At 33.5% G+C, this 19,519-nt stretch overlaps 1 protein-coding gene across 5 annotated transcripts in view; it reads right to left on the reverse strand.

Annotated features, from left to right (window-relative positions):
* Positions 1–19,519, reverse strand: part of LOC128253112 (stathmin) — a 43,423-nt gene that overhangs the window by 11,828 nt on the left and 12,076 nt on the right. The window contains exons 1-2 of one of the 5 annotated variants that reach the window (XM_052981267.1): positions 9,181–9,687; positions 5,080–5,163 (exon numbers count right to left, since the gene is read on the reverse strand). The exons of 2 other annotated variants lie outside the window; for them this stretch is intronic. In XM_052981267.1, the coding sequence (XP_052837227.1) occupies positions 5,080–5,163; positions 9,181–9,259 (163 nt within the window). In that variant the 5' untranslated portion in view covers positions 9,260–9,687. Of the gene's footprint in view, positions 1–5,079; positions 5,164–9,180; positions 9,688–19,519 lie in introns of those variants that run through there. 2 more of the 5 variants (XM_052981264.1, XM_052981265.1) reach the window with 2 other exon arrangements.

Consider the following 19,519-nt stretch of genomic DNA (forward strand, 5'->3'; position numbering starts at 1 on the left):
TACTCGGCTAATGATCCTGATCAAGAATATATATACTTTATAGAGTAGGAAACGCTTCATTCTACCTGTTACACGCTTTTCAACGATTTCAGTATACCTTTTTACTCTACGAGTAACAGGTATAATAATAGTTCGGAGTGAAAGATTTTTAACTGGACTCTACTATGTCGCAGAATGACTCGGCAGACTTTCGCGTTTGTGTCCACATTTTGAACGAAACTTGAACTGCGTAGGCATAACCATAATATGCATGTTTAACCATGAACCTCCAGCTTTTACAGTTTTTATAAAAACAATAGTCCTCAATACTCGAATACAAGGATATGAAACAATTTTGGACAAAAATCTAGAACAGACGCCTGGACTTATTAAAAAATAAAAAGCTTAATAATCCTATTTTTTGAGTTTTCTTTTTATTTATAAAAAATAATAAATAAGTTTTTTAAAATTACTCACAAAAATGCTCAAAATGTAATCATTACCAAATAATTTGTTTTATAAAACTTATAATGATTACGGGGAGGAGACCGTAATAACGTGTTTATGTTTATTCGGTCCATATCGAATTATTATTTTAAAAGTTATCAAGACGTCAAGGCATATTTGAAAAAACGTATTTTTTTGATCAGCATCACTAGTAGAGTCGATCTAGCCATGTCCGTCTGTCCGTCCGTTTCTACTCAAACTAGTCTCTCAGTTTTAAAGCTATCTGCATGAAACTTTCCCAAAAGTTGTCTTTCTAAGTCGGAACGAGCCGGATCGGACGACTATAGCATATAGCTCCCATAGGAACAATCGGAACAATAAATTAAAAAAAATTATAACTTTTCTATTTTTTAATTTTTAGTTCTTCGACACATAGTAATGGTTAAGTATTTCAGAATTACGGTTTAAATTTCATCAAAATCGGACGACTTTAGCATAGAGCTCCCATAGGAACAAAATATTGATTGACTTGCGCATATTTTTAAACCATTAAACCATTTAAATGATGATTGGTAGCTCACATTTTCGATAGTTCGTATGGCAGCTATACGATATCGTTCTCCGATTTTAATAAAATTAAAACCTTAGTTCTGAACTGTCAAATTATTAATAAGTCAAAAAGAATTAAAAAAAATACAAAATAGAAAAGTTAATTTTAAAAAATGTTGTTTTTTAATATATTTTTATTGTTCCCATGGGAGCTTTAAGTTATAGTCGTCCGATTTTGATGAAATTTAAACCGTAATATTAAAACATTACTATATCTCGAAGAACTAAAAAAAAAAAAATAAAAAAACACCAAAGCTATAATTTTTTTATTTTTTTTGTCCGATTGTTCCTATGGGAGCTATATGATATAGACGTCCGATCCGGCTCGATCCGACATATAAGTATACTACCTGCAATAGAAAGACAACTTTTGAGAAAGTTTCATGCAGATAGCTCTAAAACTGAGAGACTAGTTTGCGTAGAAACAGACGGACAAACGGACGGATGGACAGATGGACAGACGGACAGACGGACGGATAGACGGACATGGCTAGATCGAATCTCCTATTCATGCTGATCAAGAATATATATACTTTATAGGGTCGGAGATGTCTCCTTCACTGCGTTGCAAACTTCTGACTGAAATTATAATACCCTCTGCAAGGGTATAAAAACAATCGTACACAAGTAACGAACTCAGTGTAGAGTCGAGGAAAAGTCAGTCTTTTTAGCAATAAAATAATCCGTAGAGAAGAAACAAAAAATATTTAGTGTATAGCTTATTGTGCTCAGCAAGCTCACTTTTTGTGCCGCCCCTCACATTTTTCTATACAGTGGCAATAACAAAAGCAAATGTGCTCATTGTGCATACGCGTGAGCACCCCTGACATAAGCTCAAAACAAATATAAACAAGAAAGGAAGCATTTTTAGGCAAGCCGAAGTAGTTATGCCCATGCAGCTATCAAATTTTCTTTATATCAAGTATGCATATTAAAAATTGTATGCCTATGATTTTCCGATTATTTATTGGATCGCAGCTATTGCCCGAAGAGCGTTTGATGGAAGATTAGTATTTTTTTTTATGATGTTTACGACAATAATTGCCGCACTTGGGGCTTCGTCTTCTTAGGGAAAACAATGCATCTACAACGAAAATGAATCTTCAAAAACGAATCAGGAGTTGCCGTAACCGTCAATGGCCGCCTCGCAGCTACGATTTGATCCCGTTGGCCTATTTTTGTGGGGTGCCGCCTAGAATAAGTGCTATGCTTACCATCCAAACATAATTAACGACAAAAAGCACGAGATTGAAGTATTTGAGATCCGATTGTATGGTAATAGAACCTAAATAATAGGGTCGATCGAATGACTTCAAGGCCCTTCCGCAGTGTTGGGACTATTACATAAAAAAAAAAGATTTGAAAAATGCACTTCCGGATTTTTTTATAACCATTTTAAAACGTGGGTCACCCTGTATACTGACTTCATCCTATACGACAAGGAACAACCGAATAAAATTACATACATTTGTTCGCTTTTGCGTATATCTCGGATTTTTTATAATTTCGGAGCTCTTGTTATCGTTTAAGGAGTAATTTACGTTTTTTAACTCATTTTATTTTCCAATTCGAATAATTAATTATGAAAAAATTAAATCTCTTTTCATCGGAAAGCCAGTACAAGACCGCGGAGAAGATCATCAAAGAGACCGTAAAAATACCAATATTTGCGAAGTTATTTTCTGATTTCAAAATCATTAATGCACGCTGTTAATGCAATGTAATGCAATGGTAAAGATTTGAAGTCAAGAACAGCATTTTCTTGATTAAAGAAAAACATTTTTTTTTAAGTATTTGATTCTTTTTTTTCTCTCAAAAACTCAACTGCGATGCATTTGGAATTCAGAGCAGACACAACCGTTCACCGTGTTTGCATCAGAACAAGACGGTTCAAAAATCAATTTTTAATTATATAAAAATATTCGATATTAAAATGATCTTGTATTGACAATAAAATAACTATAATAAAATATTCTCAATTTTAATGTTCTAATCCCAAAAAAAATCGAGAGCATTAAAATCAATAAGAGAACAATATTGTAAAATTTATAAAGAATATATTAATATAAATGCATATGTTTTTTTAGTCTGTTAATTTAAAAAAAAAAAACAAATCGTAAGCGAGCGTTACACTTGAATAACTGATCTCTCATTTATTTTTGTTACAAACATTTAACATACAATATCTTTCAGGTTTAATTCATGTCTGCTTTTTTTTTTTAAGTAGTATAAGGATTCTAACAACTCTTACTTAAATTCTTATTTGGTGGTTTTATTTCCGTATTAATATGGTTCTGGGACTTAAAATATTTAACTAGACAAAGCAAAGTTCATTATAGCCGTGCACCACCGTGATCCAGTTCAACAAGCGTTTAAATTAGTCGCCATTGTAGTTTTTGCTATTGCGGTTGTGGTGGATTAACCCGTGACTTGGTTGATGGCGTTGTGTGCCTAAGATTGTTTTATGGCCAACGGTCGTTTACTTTATTAGTCGCCAACATGCGAGGTGGAATAGGGTTCTCTAGCTACGACATACATATGTGCGCCTGTTTAGGGTGGTTTGCCAGTGGAAATTAAAAAAGGAAGTATGAAAGCAGTTATCGAAACGTTCGTCAATGTGGCGCCGCATTTCAAAGGTCCCGCTCATCGATTACTTCACGCCCCCAAAAAATTCTCGATGACGAATACCTATTTAATAGGCGGGGCTTTCTTCTAATTAACAGCGCTCTTTTTTTAAAGGAAATTATTAGTCTTGACTTGACTATATTTCGTATCAAACTTGTTTACTGTTTACCCTAAATGATCCTAGGAATTTCCTTAAGTCGGTACCAAATTAATTTGTGGGTATAGGATAACTCTTAGTTTTGCATGGAACAATTTTTTTAAGGTGGTTGGATTGATTTGCAACTTCAAAAGAAAACTTTTTTTAAAATTTTTTATATTAAATAAAACAATTCACTTTTTTTCAATGTCACTGTGAGTCCGGGCTTTACGCACCGCAAGACGCCACTTTTTTGATAAAAATAAATATTAAAAATGAAAAAAAAATCCTAGTACTCTTCGCATAAAGGCATATACCGAGTAAAATATTTATATTGACTCAGAAATTAGAACAAAATCATTGGTTTTCATGCTTTACTTTCCTATACATGCGGAGAAGCGGCAGATGACATTATAACTTCTAAAATAATAGCTCAATTTGAATTGCTTGTGTATACCAATAAATATGACAGAAACACACTTAATCTTTACCAGAGTGTCTCAGAGTGATTTGTGGGCGTGTCCACGTTAAACAAACTTGCGCTCTAGCTTTTATATTTTCCATCGGGAGGACAGACAGACGGGCATAGCTAGAACGACTCGGCTATTGATCCGGATCACTTATATATATCACCAAGCGTGTCCAAAGGAGACTACTATATATCCGCAAAATAAAAATCTGCTGTGATGGTCCGATCGTAACGAATAAATACACCAATCGAATTACACCAAACTTAACTGGATCCTATGCTCCTTGGAAAAGTTATTCAAAAAATATTGAACATTTTTGAGCCTCTGTTTGTCGGTTTCAATTTAAAACTTTCAAAGTGACAAGTGCTAACAAAATGGTCTTACTAAAATAGTATTAAATTTGTAACAAAGAATTGTTTTGAACGATTAACGATTTATTAATTTATATATATTTATATATATATATAGATATATATATATATATAGTACATGACCATAAACACTTTTAGTTTCTATCTAGACCGAATGGAAGCACGATGCGATAGAACATACTTGTGTATGTAAAATTTTCTGAACCAGGGAGTCCCCGACTTCATGGGAGCTTTCTTTATGTTTAATTTTTTTTTTTTTGGTTTATAACACTAGCAAACAAAATATTTTTTTAACGTGAGTGACAGGTCCTTGATCACGAAAATTGCGTCTGTATCAATATTTCGTGATCCAGGGATCCAACTTTAACAAAAACGAATATTTACCTTCTTGGTGTATTTTGTCTGTAAACTAGTGTAATCATTTGGAAAATACCGTACTTACTTATAAATTTTACTTTCTTGCTGAGCCGCGGCTGCTTGGAACGAATCTTATTGATTTTCTTGATTGGCGCAGATCTTCTCGACACTATTTAAATATTCCAAAGAGAAAGTTCACATTTTGGAAAGCATGTTTGGAAATTAATTTAGCTAATTAGAACACAGTTGCTTTAAGGCATTTAATTTTTTTACATTTGATAACTGTTTGACCACCTTTTACTTCTGAAAATCATGAGAGTTTTAATTTTACAAAATAATAATAATAATATAGTCGGATTCCTGACTATAGGATACTCGTACTCATTTATTGACGGGATTTAAACATCCCAGAAATATCGAACTCTCATTGCATATCTTAGACGAAAACGGGAACAAATCATATAATAACTTATCCATAAAATGAAGTCAGTTATTTAATAACTTTGTCTTAAATGTGTAAACTTTATGATGTTATTTTTTAAATTCGTAATTGTTTTTGTTTCATTAGCGGTTCAATGGGACTTAATAATAAACGGCGGTGCATTAAAAATACCGATCACGGATATGAATGATAGTTTTCCTTAATTATAATAAAATAATTAATAATTATAACAAAATAAGCTTACGACGACCGAATTTGGTTAAGTAGAACTGGAGAAAACAGGAAATAAACGTTATTTAAACTTAAAAAAATGGTGTCATTCAAGAAGTGTTGAGTGTAATTTTCTTAATCAAAAAGTCCAGCTGCACCGGAAAATCGAAGTTTGATCTCTGCATGATTTTGTCAGTTTTAATTCGTAAACCAGTGTTGCTGAGCCTTAACTGATCAGTGGTCACAAATGGAAGAAAAAAAATTTATTTTACGTATACAATCTTAATAAAATGCCCTCTGAACTAAGCTGTAGTGTAAAGATTTTATCGTCTTCATTTATTCTATGGTCATTGAATGGCATTGCGACCGGTACCCCAAAAGCCCAGGTCGAGAACCTGGCACAAATATTTTTTTTGATTACCAATCTATGCGCTAATAAACTACCTACAATTTTTTTCTCTTTTGAAGCCATTTTCTTGTTCTTGCTTTTTATTGACGAAATCATAGGAAACTTATCATTCTATGGTTTTCGTAATTAAAAGAAAATGCCGAAGCTATCAAAAGAACGAAGAGCAAGTTATTTCACAATTTCATGGTGATACACACAAAGAGCCAGTTATTTCACAATTTCACATAGTTCTTAGAAGCGAGAAGCTGAGGACAAATTTTAATATAAAAATGAAATCGTGATAAAATTAATTGGCTTCTACTCTTACGTATACTGACGACAGAAAAACACCGCCTTAAACATTATTTTCTATTTTTTTGTCGGCAACACTCATTAAACAACGAGTCGAAGAACAAACCAGCATAAGAAATACAAAATTATGTTATGTATGCGTCTGTAACGTGAGTCACATGCAAAAGTCGAGAGTGGAGAAGCAAATTGAGACCTAGCGCCTGCTGAAGGATAATATAGAAAAATGCGGCTAGTACGTGACAAGTGAACGTGGACGGGTAGGATATACGAATGTATTTACATCTAGTAAAGCTTTGTGAAAAAATACAGAAACTAAAGACAATTTGTTTTAAGGGCCTATGAAGGGAGCGACTCTCACTGAAAAAACAATTAAATTTACGCATACCGTACTGCTGTAAGTGATTTAATAAAATTAATTTAGATGAAAATGTAAGCCCAGAAACCGGTGAAGACACCTGTATCCATAGTTGTATACATATGTATGAGATTATATCAATTGAGAATGTGTTTTATTTTAGTTCCTTTTCTATTGGTTTATCCGCTTAACGAAAGGCCGGAAAGTAAGCTAGTTCTTTGCTATATAATTAAGGAACTAGCGTTATCGTTATATAAGTATATCGAATATGAGATGGAAAAATTACCATTGTAAACTTGTTAATGTTTTAACATTCCCTATAGCGGACTGACATACAGACGGACTTGTATAATCGAAAATGATCAAGAATACCTACTTGTTAATGTAATAAAATGAAAATAAAAATTTAATTCAATAGAGAAGACACAAGTCATTTTTTTCAAAATGCTTGGCATCTTTTATTTTATCTGCGGTTCAAATTTTGACTTTTAGCATCGATTTAATAAACATTGTAAAATACAGTCTGAAATCAAAATGGCGTGCGAAAACTTCAAGCGACGCCGAAGAGGCGGCAACTTTCAGTCGCCTGTGCCTAAGTCGCAAACTGAACTTAGGTTGCCGGTTGCCGCAAGGACATTTCATTAATGAACATGCCTAATTTGAGTTAGAATAATTTTCTTCGTTACGGGCTTTCGAACTAGCACAAAGTTAACCTTATTTAAGGCCAACGTATTCAAAGTCAATGCACAAAAATTCACTATACTGACCCTGGCCAGATTAAAAGCATTCTGACGTCAAGTTAAGTTGATTTTCCGTTGACTCTATATTTGTATACCCGACATTAGCTATCTTCTTTATGTCTCGCATTTATCTCTATTGATTTAGCCTTTAGCCATAAAGGCTTTTGAATCAAGACCCAAGACCCTGAAATGTAACACTAGCTTACGAAAATTTAACTAAAATGTTGTTTATGGTACTATTTTTTATAGTTTTATTTACTTTTTGCAGCTGTTACAAGTAGAAATTTTGCTTAAAATATCACCTCCTTCAACTTTCCAATACACATTATAGAAATGTTTTGTTAACATAGCTCAATAAAATTAAATAAAGTTGGCCAAATTTAAATTGCATCTTAAAATAACATTTATTCCTTTTTGCAGGTAATAATTGGATAATTTCGATCTATGCATAGAATTATAAGTCCAAAGTGGAGAAAGCAACGCTGAGTACCTTACGGAATATATTTTTGTTTCTCAAAACCCAAATTATTTTATAAAATTGATATCTCAATTGTCATCGCAGTCAAATCAGGTACTTGATTTACAATGACAGCGCCAAGATGCGTATTGTGCCAAGGACCATAATATTCTTCTAGGCTAATGTTACTCCCATCCGTCGAAATAGCTGGTAGTATGTTGTAAGAGACGGCTATATGCAGGGATAATTCATATATTTATGTAAGACCCGGGCCTGTCAATAAATCAATAAATTACGTCCTTTGTCGTCAGTTCCCTTGTGTTCGTTGTTTCGTGTTCATATTGCGCAATCACTTCGCTAAATGCGTATGTGTGTGTTTGCTTTTTTTTGCGGCGATTACTGCGTTTCAATATCCCAATAGAAAAAAATAAATATTGAAATCAGTGCAATATCTAAAAATCTGTGTAGACAGCCAAATGTTTTTAAAGGCATCAAAAAGTCCTGTAAAATTAACTTCCCGTCCATAAACGGGCGGTGACTCACCGCTTGCCGGCTGAGTGGCGCCAATGCACAAGCAAGCGAAAATTTACCTACTATTTCTCATCCTTTAAAAAAAAACGTACAACTCACATCAATTAGAGGTGTGTAAAAAATAGTATACAAAATATACTTAAAAGGCACCTCTAGTTTCATTTTCCTGAAAAATTGATTTTTTAAGTGTCTTATTCTTTTCCCATTTTTAGGACGTATGTATTTTGTTGTCCTGAATAGTTGGGTTTGTGATTTTCGGTAGAGGACTCTTAAAAAAGCTGTCAGCACTGTCTTTTGTATAGGTGGCAATTGGTAATTGTTATCGATATATCCAATAATAAATTTATCGATGTATGTAATGTACAATTTACAAAATTCTCCGGTGATTTGTATATTGTTAGCTTAAATATACCCGGATGGAAAGTTCGGGTATAAACGTGTAACTACATGATAGGCCGAGTTAAACTATAACTTAAAAAACTTGCACAAATTATTTTGCAAACCCAAAAGGCGTTCTCGTAAAATTTGTAAAAGTATAGCAATATTAACAGTTTTAAGTATATATTTTTAGTAAGAACTGGCATAGCCATGATTATCTTCCCATGTTGTTGACTAGGACAGACGGACATATCTATACCCTTTATCGTCGATTGGGTTTATCGCCAAAGGGTCTCAAACGTTATGATATTTATGTTCGACGAGTACGAGTATGCATTTCTTGGGTCAAACTGTTACCAGGTTTAATTCTTACCCGCTGGCAGAATTCCGGGTGCTCGGCACGTGTGGCAGAAGCACTGCATCACGGAGTCGCGTACTAATCCAATAAGCATGATGAGTTTTTTTCCTTTCACACAAGCTAAGAACTGGTAGTGGGTGGCTGGGATATGTGTGGACTGGTTGTTGCCGGTGTATCTTATTTGGGGTCGGGTTTGCTTTTTTGGCCAGCACAAAAAATCAATTTGTTTCACAGCGATTTCGATTTTTTGCGAGAGGGAGCAACCACTTGCTGCTGGGTCGAACAAGGGATTCAAAATTTAACCGCAAAGCACTGAGCAGTGCTGCTGAAATGTGTGCTACGAATTCTGTATTTGAATTTCGCGACGTTGCCTGTTGTTATTGTTATTTCTGCTGCGGCATTAAGTGGAATCCTTCGAAAACGAGAGAAGGTAGCGACGAAACGTAACGAGCGCAGCGAAAGACAAAGACCAACTAAATTATGCCGAAGTTAATTTTTCAGCAGCAGGCGAACGACTGGCGACCAGTTTTTTGCTGGCGCCAGCGTGGCGTACAATTCGGAGTTGGCGACGGCGTCGTCGGAAGGCAAGGACAATGCACAAAAGGACATACCGCGCTTGGGGGTTGGCGGGGGCGGGGGCGGGTGCGATGGCGGAAACGGCACCCCCAAGTCAGAAACGTAAAACAGCTAAAAGAGAGCTGGAGAGAAAGCGGCCAAGAGAAAGCGGGTGGGAACAGTCTGTTTGTGGGGGTTGTAATTGATAGTGTGGCGAGGAGTAACTCAACAAAATTGTACTTTTAACTAAAAACAATCATATCTTATACTCTACGCTTTAAAAAAGTGATCATTATCATTAAATTGGCGTGTTTGTTCCTAGCTCTTGAAATATCGATAGAACCAACTTCCAAATTTGAGGCCTGCGCAGTAAGGAAATGCGGGAGGAAATTGAGCCGCTGAGAGTAATCGATTGAGAGAGCGCAAGGGGCCGCTTTAAGCTGCGCCGAATAAACGCATTCGGAAAACCAAATCGTCTGATTTTGCAACTTGGAATAAGCCAACACATAAAAGCATTGACTCTATCTTACTTTATATAAATTCTTGGAATATTTAACTTATGAACTATATAATCTTTGAATCAATGACTTCAATAATATTGCCAAAATTTTCGTACCTCAAAATATTGTTTCTTGGATCATTATCGATAAACAACATAAAAATACACTGCCTTTCAAAATTAAAGCGAGAAAATTCTTTGGAGATGAAAGTTGACTTTGCTGGTGCAGTTCAGAAATGACACTCATAATATTTTGTATGGTACACATTTTTTAAAGTGTATTATACGTTATTCACATGTTTTAATTCTTATTTTATTTTTTGTATCAAGTTCTGCCCAACCGATGTGACCATTAAAACCTTCTTTTCCTACAAATATATCGTTTTCAAGCTTTTCTTTTGTTCGACAAAATTTAAAAAAGATGCTAAAACTTTAGATACTACCATGACTAAACCTAAAAAAAAAATACACCGTAAAACAGATATTAATATAATTTCTTTTTTGAGTAGAAATCATTAAAAAATCTAACAAGCTTAAAATCTTTACAACATTTTTTAAGTGTGACAATGAAAAAATAAGATATTCTTTAAATTTTGTTTAAAGAAAGAACTTATTAGAATGTTGTCGAAAGAATGGCAAAAATCGCTGTGTGACTAGCGCATTAAAAAATAATTTAAACTTGTAGCGTTAGGAAGAAATTTGAAATAAATTACACTAAATTATAAAAGCTTTATACATTTAAAATATCAAACCAAATGTCGTCGGATTGAGCAAAAAAGTAAATTTTTGGGGTTTTAAAAAAGATATTTTAAATTTTGCCAAATGGACAAAAATTCAAAGGTCACTGTATATAGGGCCCATTTAAGATGATTCAGTCTCCATTTCAAACCGATCGGTAAATTTATAGTCGAGTTATAATGTCAGCAGTTTTAAGTTTCGGGTGCATGGAATGCATGCTACCAGTCGCTCTTCAGAGTGCTGCCATTCAAAAACTATTTTAGGATACGACCTTGCCGCTTTCGGATGAGGCCAAAAAAAACGACATTTAAAAAAAGTTAAGCTGGTGTAACGGTGATTTTTTGTTTAAATATGCATGAACACAGATGTAAAACGTAAATAACTCACTGATAAATTTTTGAACAGCCTAATGCGCTTGTTTTTATATCGTCATATCATGAAGAACTGAAGAGGTTTTCTGCTGAACACAATTATTTCTTGACTTACGTTTTCGCACCAAACGGGACTATTTTTACCGTCTAAAATGCAGGTTTCTAAATGGATTGTTGATGAATCTATTTTTACTGTCAAAATGCAGGTTTCTGAATGGATTGTTGATGAGGAAAATTCGCGTGAGAAAAAATGTTCCCATTGGTGTCGATAGGGGAGAGCAGGAAGTTTGATGAAGGGCGAAAAAGGAAATGCCTAAAAACAATAAATAAAACAGCGATGACTTAAAAAGCAGCCAAATGCGTAGAGTGGCGACGAGTCGTTCTCCGACTGCACCATGGAAAAACAGTACATTTTTTTGTTAAATACTGAATAAAGTTAACATCATTCAAATTTATGTTAATATAGAATGGTATAGGCTAAAACTGAAAATTAAAACTCTCTTTCTTAAAATTGCATGTAAAAAGTTCATTCATCCAATATTGTTTCAAAAGTATTTAAGAACTGCCAATCATGAAGGTCATAAAATTTGGATTTCCCAATCTAAATATTTTCGATTCGGACTATAAAGAACTACTAGTTCAGAATATAAACTAGTACACTAAATCCCAATACGCATACTAAATTGTGTTAAATGCATCATAATAATTCTTTTAGGATTAACAAAGAATCTACAGTTGATATAAATACAAATCCTTACATAATACTTTTAAAGATTGATGTATGAAATAGTTTGAATTGAAAAGGTTTAAAGCGAATGAGTTATAGTTTCTAGTGATTCTGTTAAGCAACTCAGTAGCTCAGAAATTTTTAATTTCTTTAAAGTGTTTTTAATAAAAGTAGTTCAAGGATACTTCTACGCTGTTAAACTCGTTTTGGTTTATATGTCACCATATGAGGACATTTTCCCCATTTTATGTGCGTTCACACAGAACCAATTTCTTGAATCACGAATTACTACAAAATATATTAGGCTGATAAGATTTTTTTTTAAATATCCGTTGGTGAACAACAATAAATAAATAAATTCACATGTGGGGACTTCACACTGGTGAACAGTACTCCAAACATGAAACGTTGATGATCGTTGAATATTAACATGGAAACCTTTAGAAGTTTAACTTGAGAAAAAAAAATGAAGATGTAAAGTTAAGATCAAAATAAAAATTGGAAAGGACCTTTACTTTCAAACTCTACTAATAAGGTTTTTAAATTATTTGTTTTGGTCAAATCTTTTTGCAAAATATTCATGCTCGCAGTTTTTAAGTTTGAAAATAGATGTATGCATGTGTTTTGGAATTTAGACCATTTTAATCACAAATAGGTGTCCTTCTCAAGTCAACTTTGGGACAGACATTTTTGTAATATTTTATTAATAATAATACTGCACTTAATTTAATTTAAACTAAATGATGGATCAATAAAGCCAAGTCAACTTTAGGACAAACATTTTTGTAATATTTTATTAATAACAATGCACTTAATTTAAGCGTTTGAGATTATAAGATAAATTAAACTAAATAATTAATCAATAAAGCCAATCCGTTTAAATTAAAAATGTTTTTTTTTAATTAACGCCAACATTTCTTATGCCCATAGTGAATCGAAGTAACCGATGCGGTCGCGGGACACGACGAAGCCGACAAGGTTATAGAGCGGCAATTCAAAAAGCAGAACGGCGCCAGACGAACTAACCGCACTAGCGACCGATGAATCACAATATGGATTAAGAGGGAGAGTGTCAAAGGGGAAAGAGGTCTACCAATGACTGCTTTTTAGCCTTGGCATCACCTACACTGGTTTACAAATTTAAATCGATGAAACCCTCCAAAAATGAAACTCCAAATTTTTTGTATGGTGCCATTTTTTTTTTGTATAAATAACCCTTTTCACCTGTTTTTATGCCAATTTTTTTTTTTTTTACTAATTTCGGTCATTGATAGCTTCTTTTCTAGAAATAGATCATGCTGCAACTTTCCCTTACATTTTATAAGGATAGGTTTCCTAATATAAATTCTAGAACTCGAATGAATAAATTGCTAAAATGTTGTTCCGAGAACATAAATTAAATCTTAAAAAACACACGACTGAAATCTAGAAATAATTTTAATATTTTATCTTGAAGATGGAACTTTCCGGAATCAAAAAAGCTGTTTACTTCAGCGAGTTCGCGAGTTTGAGTCCGGCAGCGTGCATGTCAAAAAGGCTTTTTCTCAAAACAGTATTATTTTTGATTTTTGTGTTGATTTCTCTATTTTATTTATTTAATACATTATTATTGTATTATTATTGTTTACAGTAAATTCTCCTTCTGCTATAATTATCTAATATGCATGTTAAAAGCAAAATAAATGTTAGTTTAAAAAATAATTAATAAAACAACTGTTCCGAGAAATTTGTTCCAGCAATAACATGAAATGTATATATATTTATACCCTTGCAGAAAGTTCTCTAATTTCAGTTTGCAACGCAGTGAAGGAGACGTTTCCGACCCTGACTATAGCATATAGCTCCAATATGAACAATCGCAAAAATAAATTAAAATTTCAAGACCACAATACCCCCTTAATGCAGGTTGAAAACGTAAATTACACGTTAACAGTAACGTTGAGTGTCGTTTTTAAAATCAAATCTGTAGGATTTTGTTTCTTAATTTTGTTAGCCAATGCTGACATAGAAAAGTTCCAAAAACAAATAGGAAAAAAATGGCAATACTGAAATAACTTCCTTGTTTTCAATATTTTTCACAATTTCTAAAATACTATTTTTAAATATTATAAAAATCAAACATTCGTAGTATGTCGAAAAACATTTTTTAAACTACGCTTTTCATTGTTAACTAACATATATACATTAACATATAGTCGTTTTATAGTTTTGTAATGGTTGTTTTATAAAATTATACGGATTATTTTCGGAGACACGGCCAATTCTGTGACGTGGAGTCCGAGCCATTAGAATCGTTTCCTAATCTCTAAACTCGTTTTTCTCGAAACTCCTTTTTTTTTAGGTGGTTGACATGAATGTTTAACCGATTCTTTTGAAATTTGGTATATATCTTATATATCTACTCTCTATTGCTTCTGCCTCGAACTTAAAAAAATTTAAGTATTTTTAAAACATTCGAAAAGGTCGAACAAATTGGTGTTATTTTTAATGCTTTTTTTTAAAGTGGTCAACCCGATAACGATCTCTGCAAGTGCAGAGTACGCAACAAAAGTACGCAAAAATTTTAGGGTTTTTTTAATTTTTTTTTTTTTTTTTTTTTTTAATGTCAATACAAACCATAGAAATGTTTTTCATTTCTTTTTTGTCTTACTTGAAAAAATGCCTTAAATTCATGTTTCTAGACCAGGAAACCCCCTTAAGCTTCCAGGGTTTATAAACTTCGGCTTGCCGAAGTTTACTTCCTTTCTTTTTTTGTTATAGCCTTAATGCATGACTCACAGGGTCTCCCCATCGTACACTCCATCCCGTCGCCCTTAGCCACCCCCAGGTGCTTTTCTTGTCCAAACGGGCGCAACTAACATGTTTGTAATAACAACTGTCGCCGTCGTCGCCAGCCTCGTCGTTTTTGTAGTCTCTTCGTTACTAAATAAAGCAACAAATACAACTACAACTAGCCTCCCTCAATCGATTTCCCTCCCACTGGAGGGGCAGTCCATGCAAAATGAACAGCTGAGCAGCGGTTGAAGTCTACTTGCGTGTTTTAGGCATATGTACTTGTTATAAGTCTAACTCTCTCAACCAACTCACAGAAAAAAATTTCTTGGTGAGTCAGCCGGTTCTACAGTTAAATTGTTCCAACCGAAAATTACTTGAATGATAAACTCAACCAAAATTTGCAGTTATTATGCTATAACCGACAAAAATTGTTAGAATACCTACCAACTTCTTGCCATTCACATTCAGAAATCGAATATACAAATGATACCACAAACATTACCGTTTTTACAATAGTGCTAATAAATAAAAAAAAAATGTATGTGACCCAATAACAAAAAAAATAATATTAAAAATTCAACTATACTGATGTCTGATTTAATTTTCTTTAAGCCATTGTACGTATTTTTTAAATGTGTTGATCAACCAACATGCGCGCATTTTTAAACATTTTTTGTTATGGTAAATCGCTATGCATCTTCCGTTAAAAAAGTGTAACTCAAAACCTTAGATTAGTTGACACCTTTTATTCTGTTTTGAATGATATTTAATGAATTCTTTAATAAATGAAACGCAGTGAAGGAGACGTCTCCGACCCTATAAAGTATATATATTCTTGATAAGCATCACTAGGAGAGTCGATGTAGCCATGTGCGTCTGTCCGTCCGTCTGTCCGTCCGTCTGTCCGTTCGTCTACGCAAACTAGTCCCTCAGTTTTAAAGCTATCAGCATGAATCTTTCCCAAAAGTTGTCTTTCTATTGCAGTTCTTCGACATATAGTTATGGTCAAATATTTTAGAATTACGGTTTAAATTTCATAAAAATTGGACGACTATAACATAAAACTCCCAAAGGAACAATGAAACAAAAAAAAAATGTGTTTTTTTTCAAAATGTAACTTTTTTATTTTGTAATTTTTTTAGGTTCTTTTTGATTATTTAATTATTTGACAGTTCAGAATTACGCTTTTAATTTTATTAAAATCGGAAAATGATATCATATTGCTGCCATAGGAACTTATATAATTGAGCTGCAATTCATTATAGCTTCAATGCTTTTAAACATACACGCAAGTAAATCATAATTTTAATGTCTTAAAGAATATTTAATTTTTGCAATAGCTGCAAGGGTGAATGAACTTCGGCAAGCCGAAGTTGGCTTCCTTTCTAGTTTTACTTATTATTTAAATATTTGGATTAATCCCAAGTTTTATAGTCGACCGGTTTCGATAAAATTTAATTCTTTAATGTATATCGAAGAACTAAATAAAAATTAAAAAACAAAGTTTTAAAAAGTTCTGCAATAGAAAGACAACTTTTGGGAAAGTATATGCAGATAGCTTTAAAACTGAAACGGACATGGCTGCGTTGCAAATTTTTGACTAAAATTATATCACCTTCTTCAAGGGTACCATAAAAAATAATAATTTTCTGCTAGCAAAGCTGTTTTTCGATCTCGCTAGTACTCAGCCTATAAGAATATGAGCTAGAAAGCCACGGTGAAAAGTCGCTACAGTTCGCTGTTGCAATCAATGCTGTGAGGCGGCGAGTTGACAGAGCCTTTTCGGCTGATTGACGTTGACTGTGTGGCACGTAGCGCCGTTCTGCTGGATGTCGAAGTCTTTATCTACAATTGGGCGGAAGAAAAAGTCTTCCAACATGAAGCGACCATTGACGGTTACGGCTGCCCTGGTTTTCGAACAAAAAAAAATGATTCCGTGATTCCTTGTAGATGCATTGGCTTTTCCAAAGCGACGTGCGGGTTTTCGGAGCACCAAACGCGGCAGTTCTGATTATTGAGGTAACAATCGAGCTGGAAAAGCTTAATCTTAAAAGTTGATTTTTTGGTAAAAATGCTCATCTTTCACCAAGCGCTCCTCGGCCCATTGCCCTTAAACAAAATAATCGCCATGTTGGAGCAAAACAAATAATTTTTTTTTTTAATTTTAATTAATTTTTTTTTATTTGTTTAGAGCCATTTTAAAACGCATCATTTTCGCATAGAGCTTACCGCAGTTGGCTTTTCTTCTTGTTATTTTTAAAACCGTAAGAAAATACCAGCTGCGGTGGCCGACAGTAAGAGGGATGAAAGGGAAAAAATGCCGTGCGAAAGCTTACCCTGCTTCAAGGCAACGGCCCTGGTATTGGTCATTGGCATTTAGGTTTGAGCTTGTGCATTGCAAAAAAAGATTGTTCTATTTTTATTAAAGTTTTTGATCTAGCCAAACTACACTCCTGTTATAATGTAGTCTGCTGTCTTAGTTCATATAGAGCCGTCCCAACTGATGATTTTGCCAGGGAAGATGCTCAAGTTTCTCTATGTTGCGAGAGGTTACTGGTTTTAATCGAGGACAAGGTCAGAGTTTTCTCGAACTGCATTTATTGTTATAGTAACGGATTTTTGGTAAGAAATGTATAAACATTTAATACATTTAAGTAAAGAAAATAACCTTTATAAAGGAAAAGTTACCATTATCAGGAAAGCAAGAAAACTTCGGGTTTAAACTTTTGAGTTGCTTGATTACAAAATATTTTTGGGCCTTTTTTAAGACAACTATATAATTCATATTTATATATCTTTTATTTAAAATTATTTTATGGTTCCTATGGAAGCTAAATGACACCGTTGTTCGATTTTTATAAAATTAAATTCGTAATTCTGTAATAGTAAACTATTATTATGTTTTAAAAACAGCAAAATTATAATTTTATTTCAATTTTTTTATTTATTTATTTATTTTTTTAATTATTTATTTATTTATTTATTTATTTTTTTGTTTATTTTTTATATCTTAAAAACATCAGATTTTAACCGATTTCACCCTATTGTTCCTATGGGAACTATAGAATATAGACGTCCGATAAGCACGCGCTTTTACCCTGATCAAAGTTTACATAAAAAAATACGATTTGAAAAGATGCATGTGGAATAGCTTTTACACTGCGCGAAATATCTTCAATTCTTGCAAGTAATATCCGGTTGTTCCTATGGGAGCTTTAGGATATAGACGGGGCTCTTTACAAACTTGATCAACGTACAAATGTTTTATGACGAAAGTTTCAGACCGCTAGCTTTTAAACAGCTCGCAAACGGTATTGAAACAGACAGACAGACGGACGGACAGACGGACAGACGGACATGGCTATATCGACTCCCCTATTGATCCTGATCAAGAATATGACTCCTTATGGGGTCTGAAACGACTCCTTATCTGCGTTACAAACTTCTGACCAAAATTATAACACCCTGTGGGTATAAAAATTTAACAAGAAAGAAGCTTACTTCGGCAAACTGAAGTTTATATACCATTGCAGCTATTGTAAAAATTAAATATTCTTTAAAACATCTAAATTTCGAATTATATGCGTATATAGTTAAAAGCAAAATGGAGTTGTTAAGATTTTCAGCTCAACTATTAGAATGTTTCTATAGCAGCAACATGGTGTCGTTTTCCGATTTTAATAAAATTAAGAGCGTAATTTAATTTAAAAAAATGGAAAATTAAAAAAGTTACAACGAAAAAAATCAATGCAAAAAATTATAACTTTGCGGTTTTTTAATATTTTTCTGCATATGTCATATAGCTGTTATAGGAAGAATCGAATAATTTAACTGAAAATTATTATAGCTTAAATTTTTTTTCTTAATTTCATTTGGGAGCTATATGATATATGATATATATATGCTCGTTTCGACTTAAACTACTGTGGGTAAAAAAAGGTTAATTTAATTGTAAAATTTTAAACCTTTATTCATTCTTTTACATCAATTTCATGCCTTTCAAAGTATACCCCGTTTGGACCAGATGTCATTAACAGTCCTAACTCAAGAAATAAGAACTAGCCCGTAATACTAGGCCACCGAAGTTTAAATTGCAAATTCACCTTTCTTTTAGCCAAAGTATTAGTACCAGCCATAGAAACAACTTTAAATAGCTTTAAAAGAGAGGGACTAGTTTGCGTAGAAACAGACAGTCAGATGGACATGGCTAGATTGATTCTCCTAGTGATGTTAATCAAGACGGACAGACGGACGGACAGGCGGACAGACGGACGGACAGACGGATATGGCTAGATCGACCCTCCTAGTCACACTGATCAAGAACATATATACTTTATAGGGTTGAAAATATCTCCTTCATTGCGTTAAAAACTTCTGACTGAAATTATTATACCCTCCTTAAGGGTAAAAACAAGGAAACTGGTGTTAAAACACCTTTAACTTACACAGTTTCTGAGTTCAAAATTTTGTGAGGGGTAAATGATTAGACATTCAATTCAAATGTAAGTTTCCCCACTCATTATCTTCCTTATAGTCTGGGTGTATTTATTGTTTGTACAAGAATGCTGTGAAATTTCTGTTCATGTCTATCAGCCTTGCAATTGCATTGTAAAAAACAGTGTGAATCGGGGACAGGGCGAGTGTGTTTCTCTGCCACTACGTGTGGAGAGCTACAAGAGCTATAAATGT

The sequence above is a fragment of the Drosophila gunungcola genome, assembly GCF_025200985.1.
Source record: "Drosophila gunungcola strain Sukarami chromosome 2L unlocalized genomic scaffold, Dgunungcola_SK_2 000007F, whole genome shotgun sequence".
Taxonomy (NCBI): domain Eukaryota; kingdom Metazoa; phylum Arthropoda; class Insecta; order Diptera; family Drosophilidae; genus Drosophila; species Drosophila gunungcola.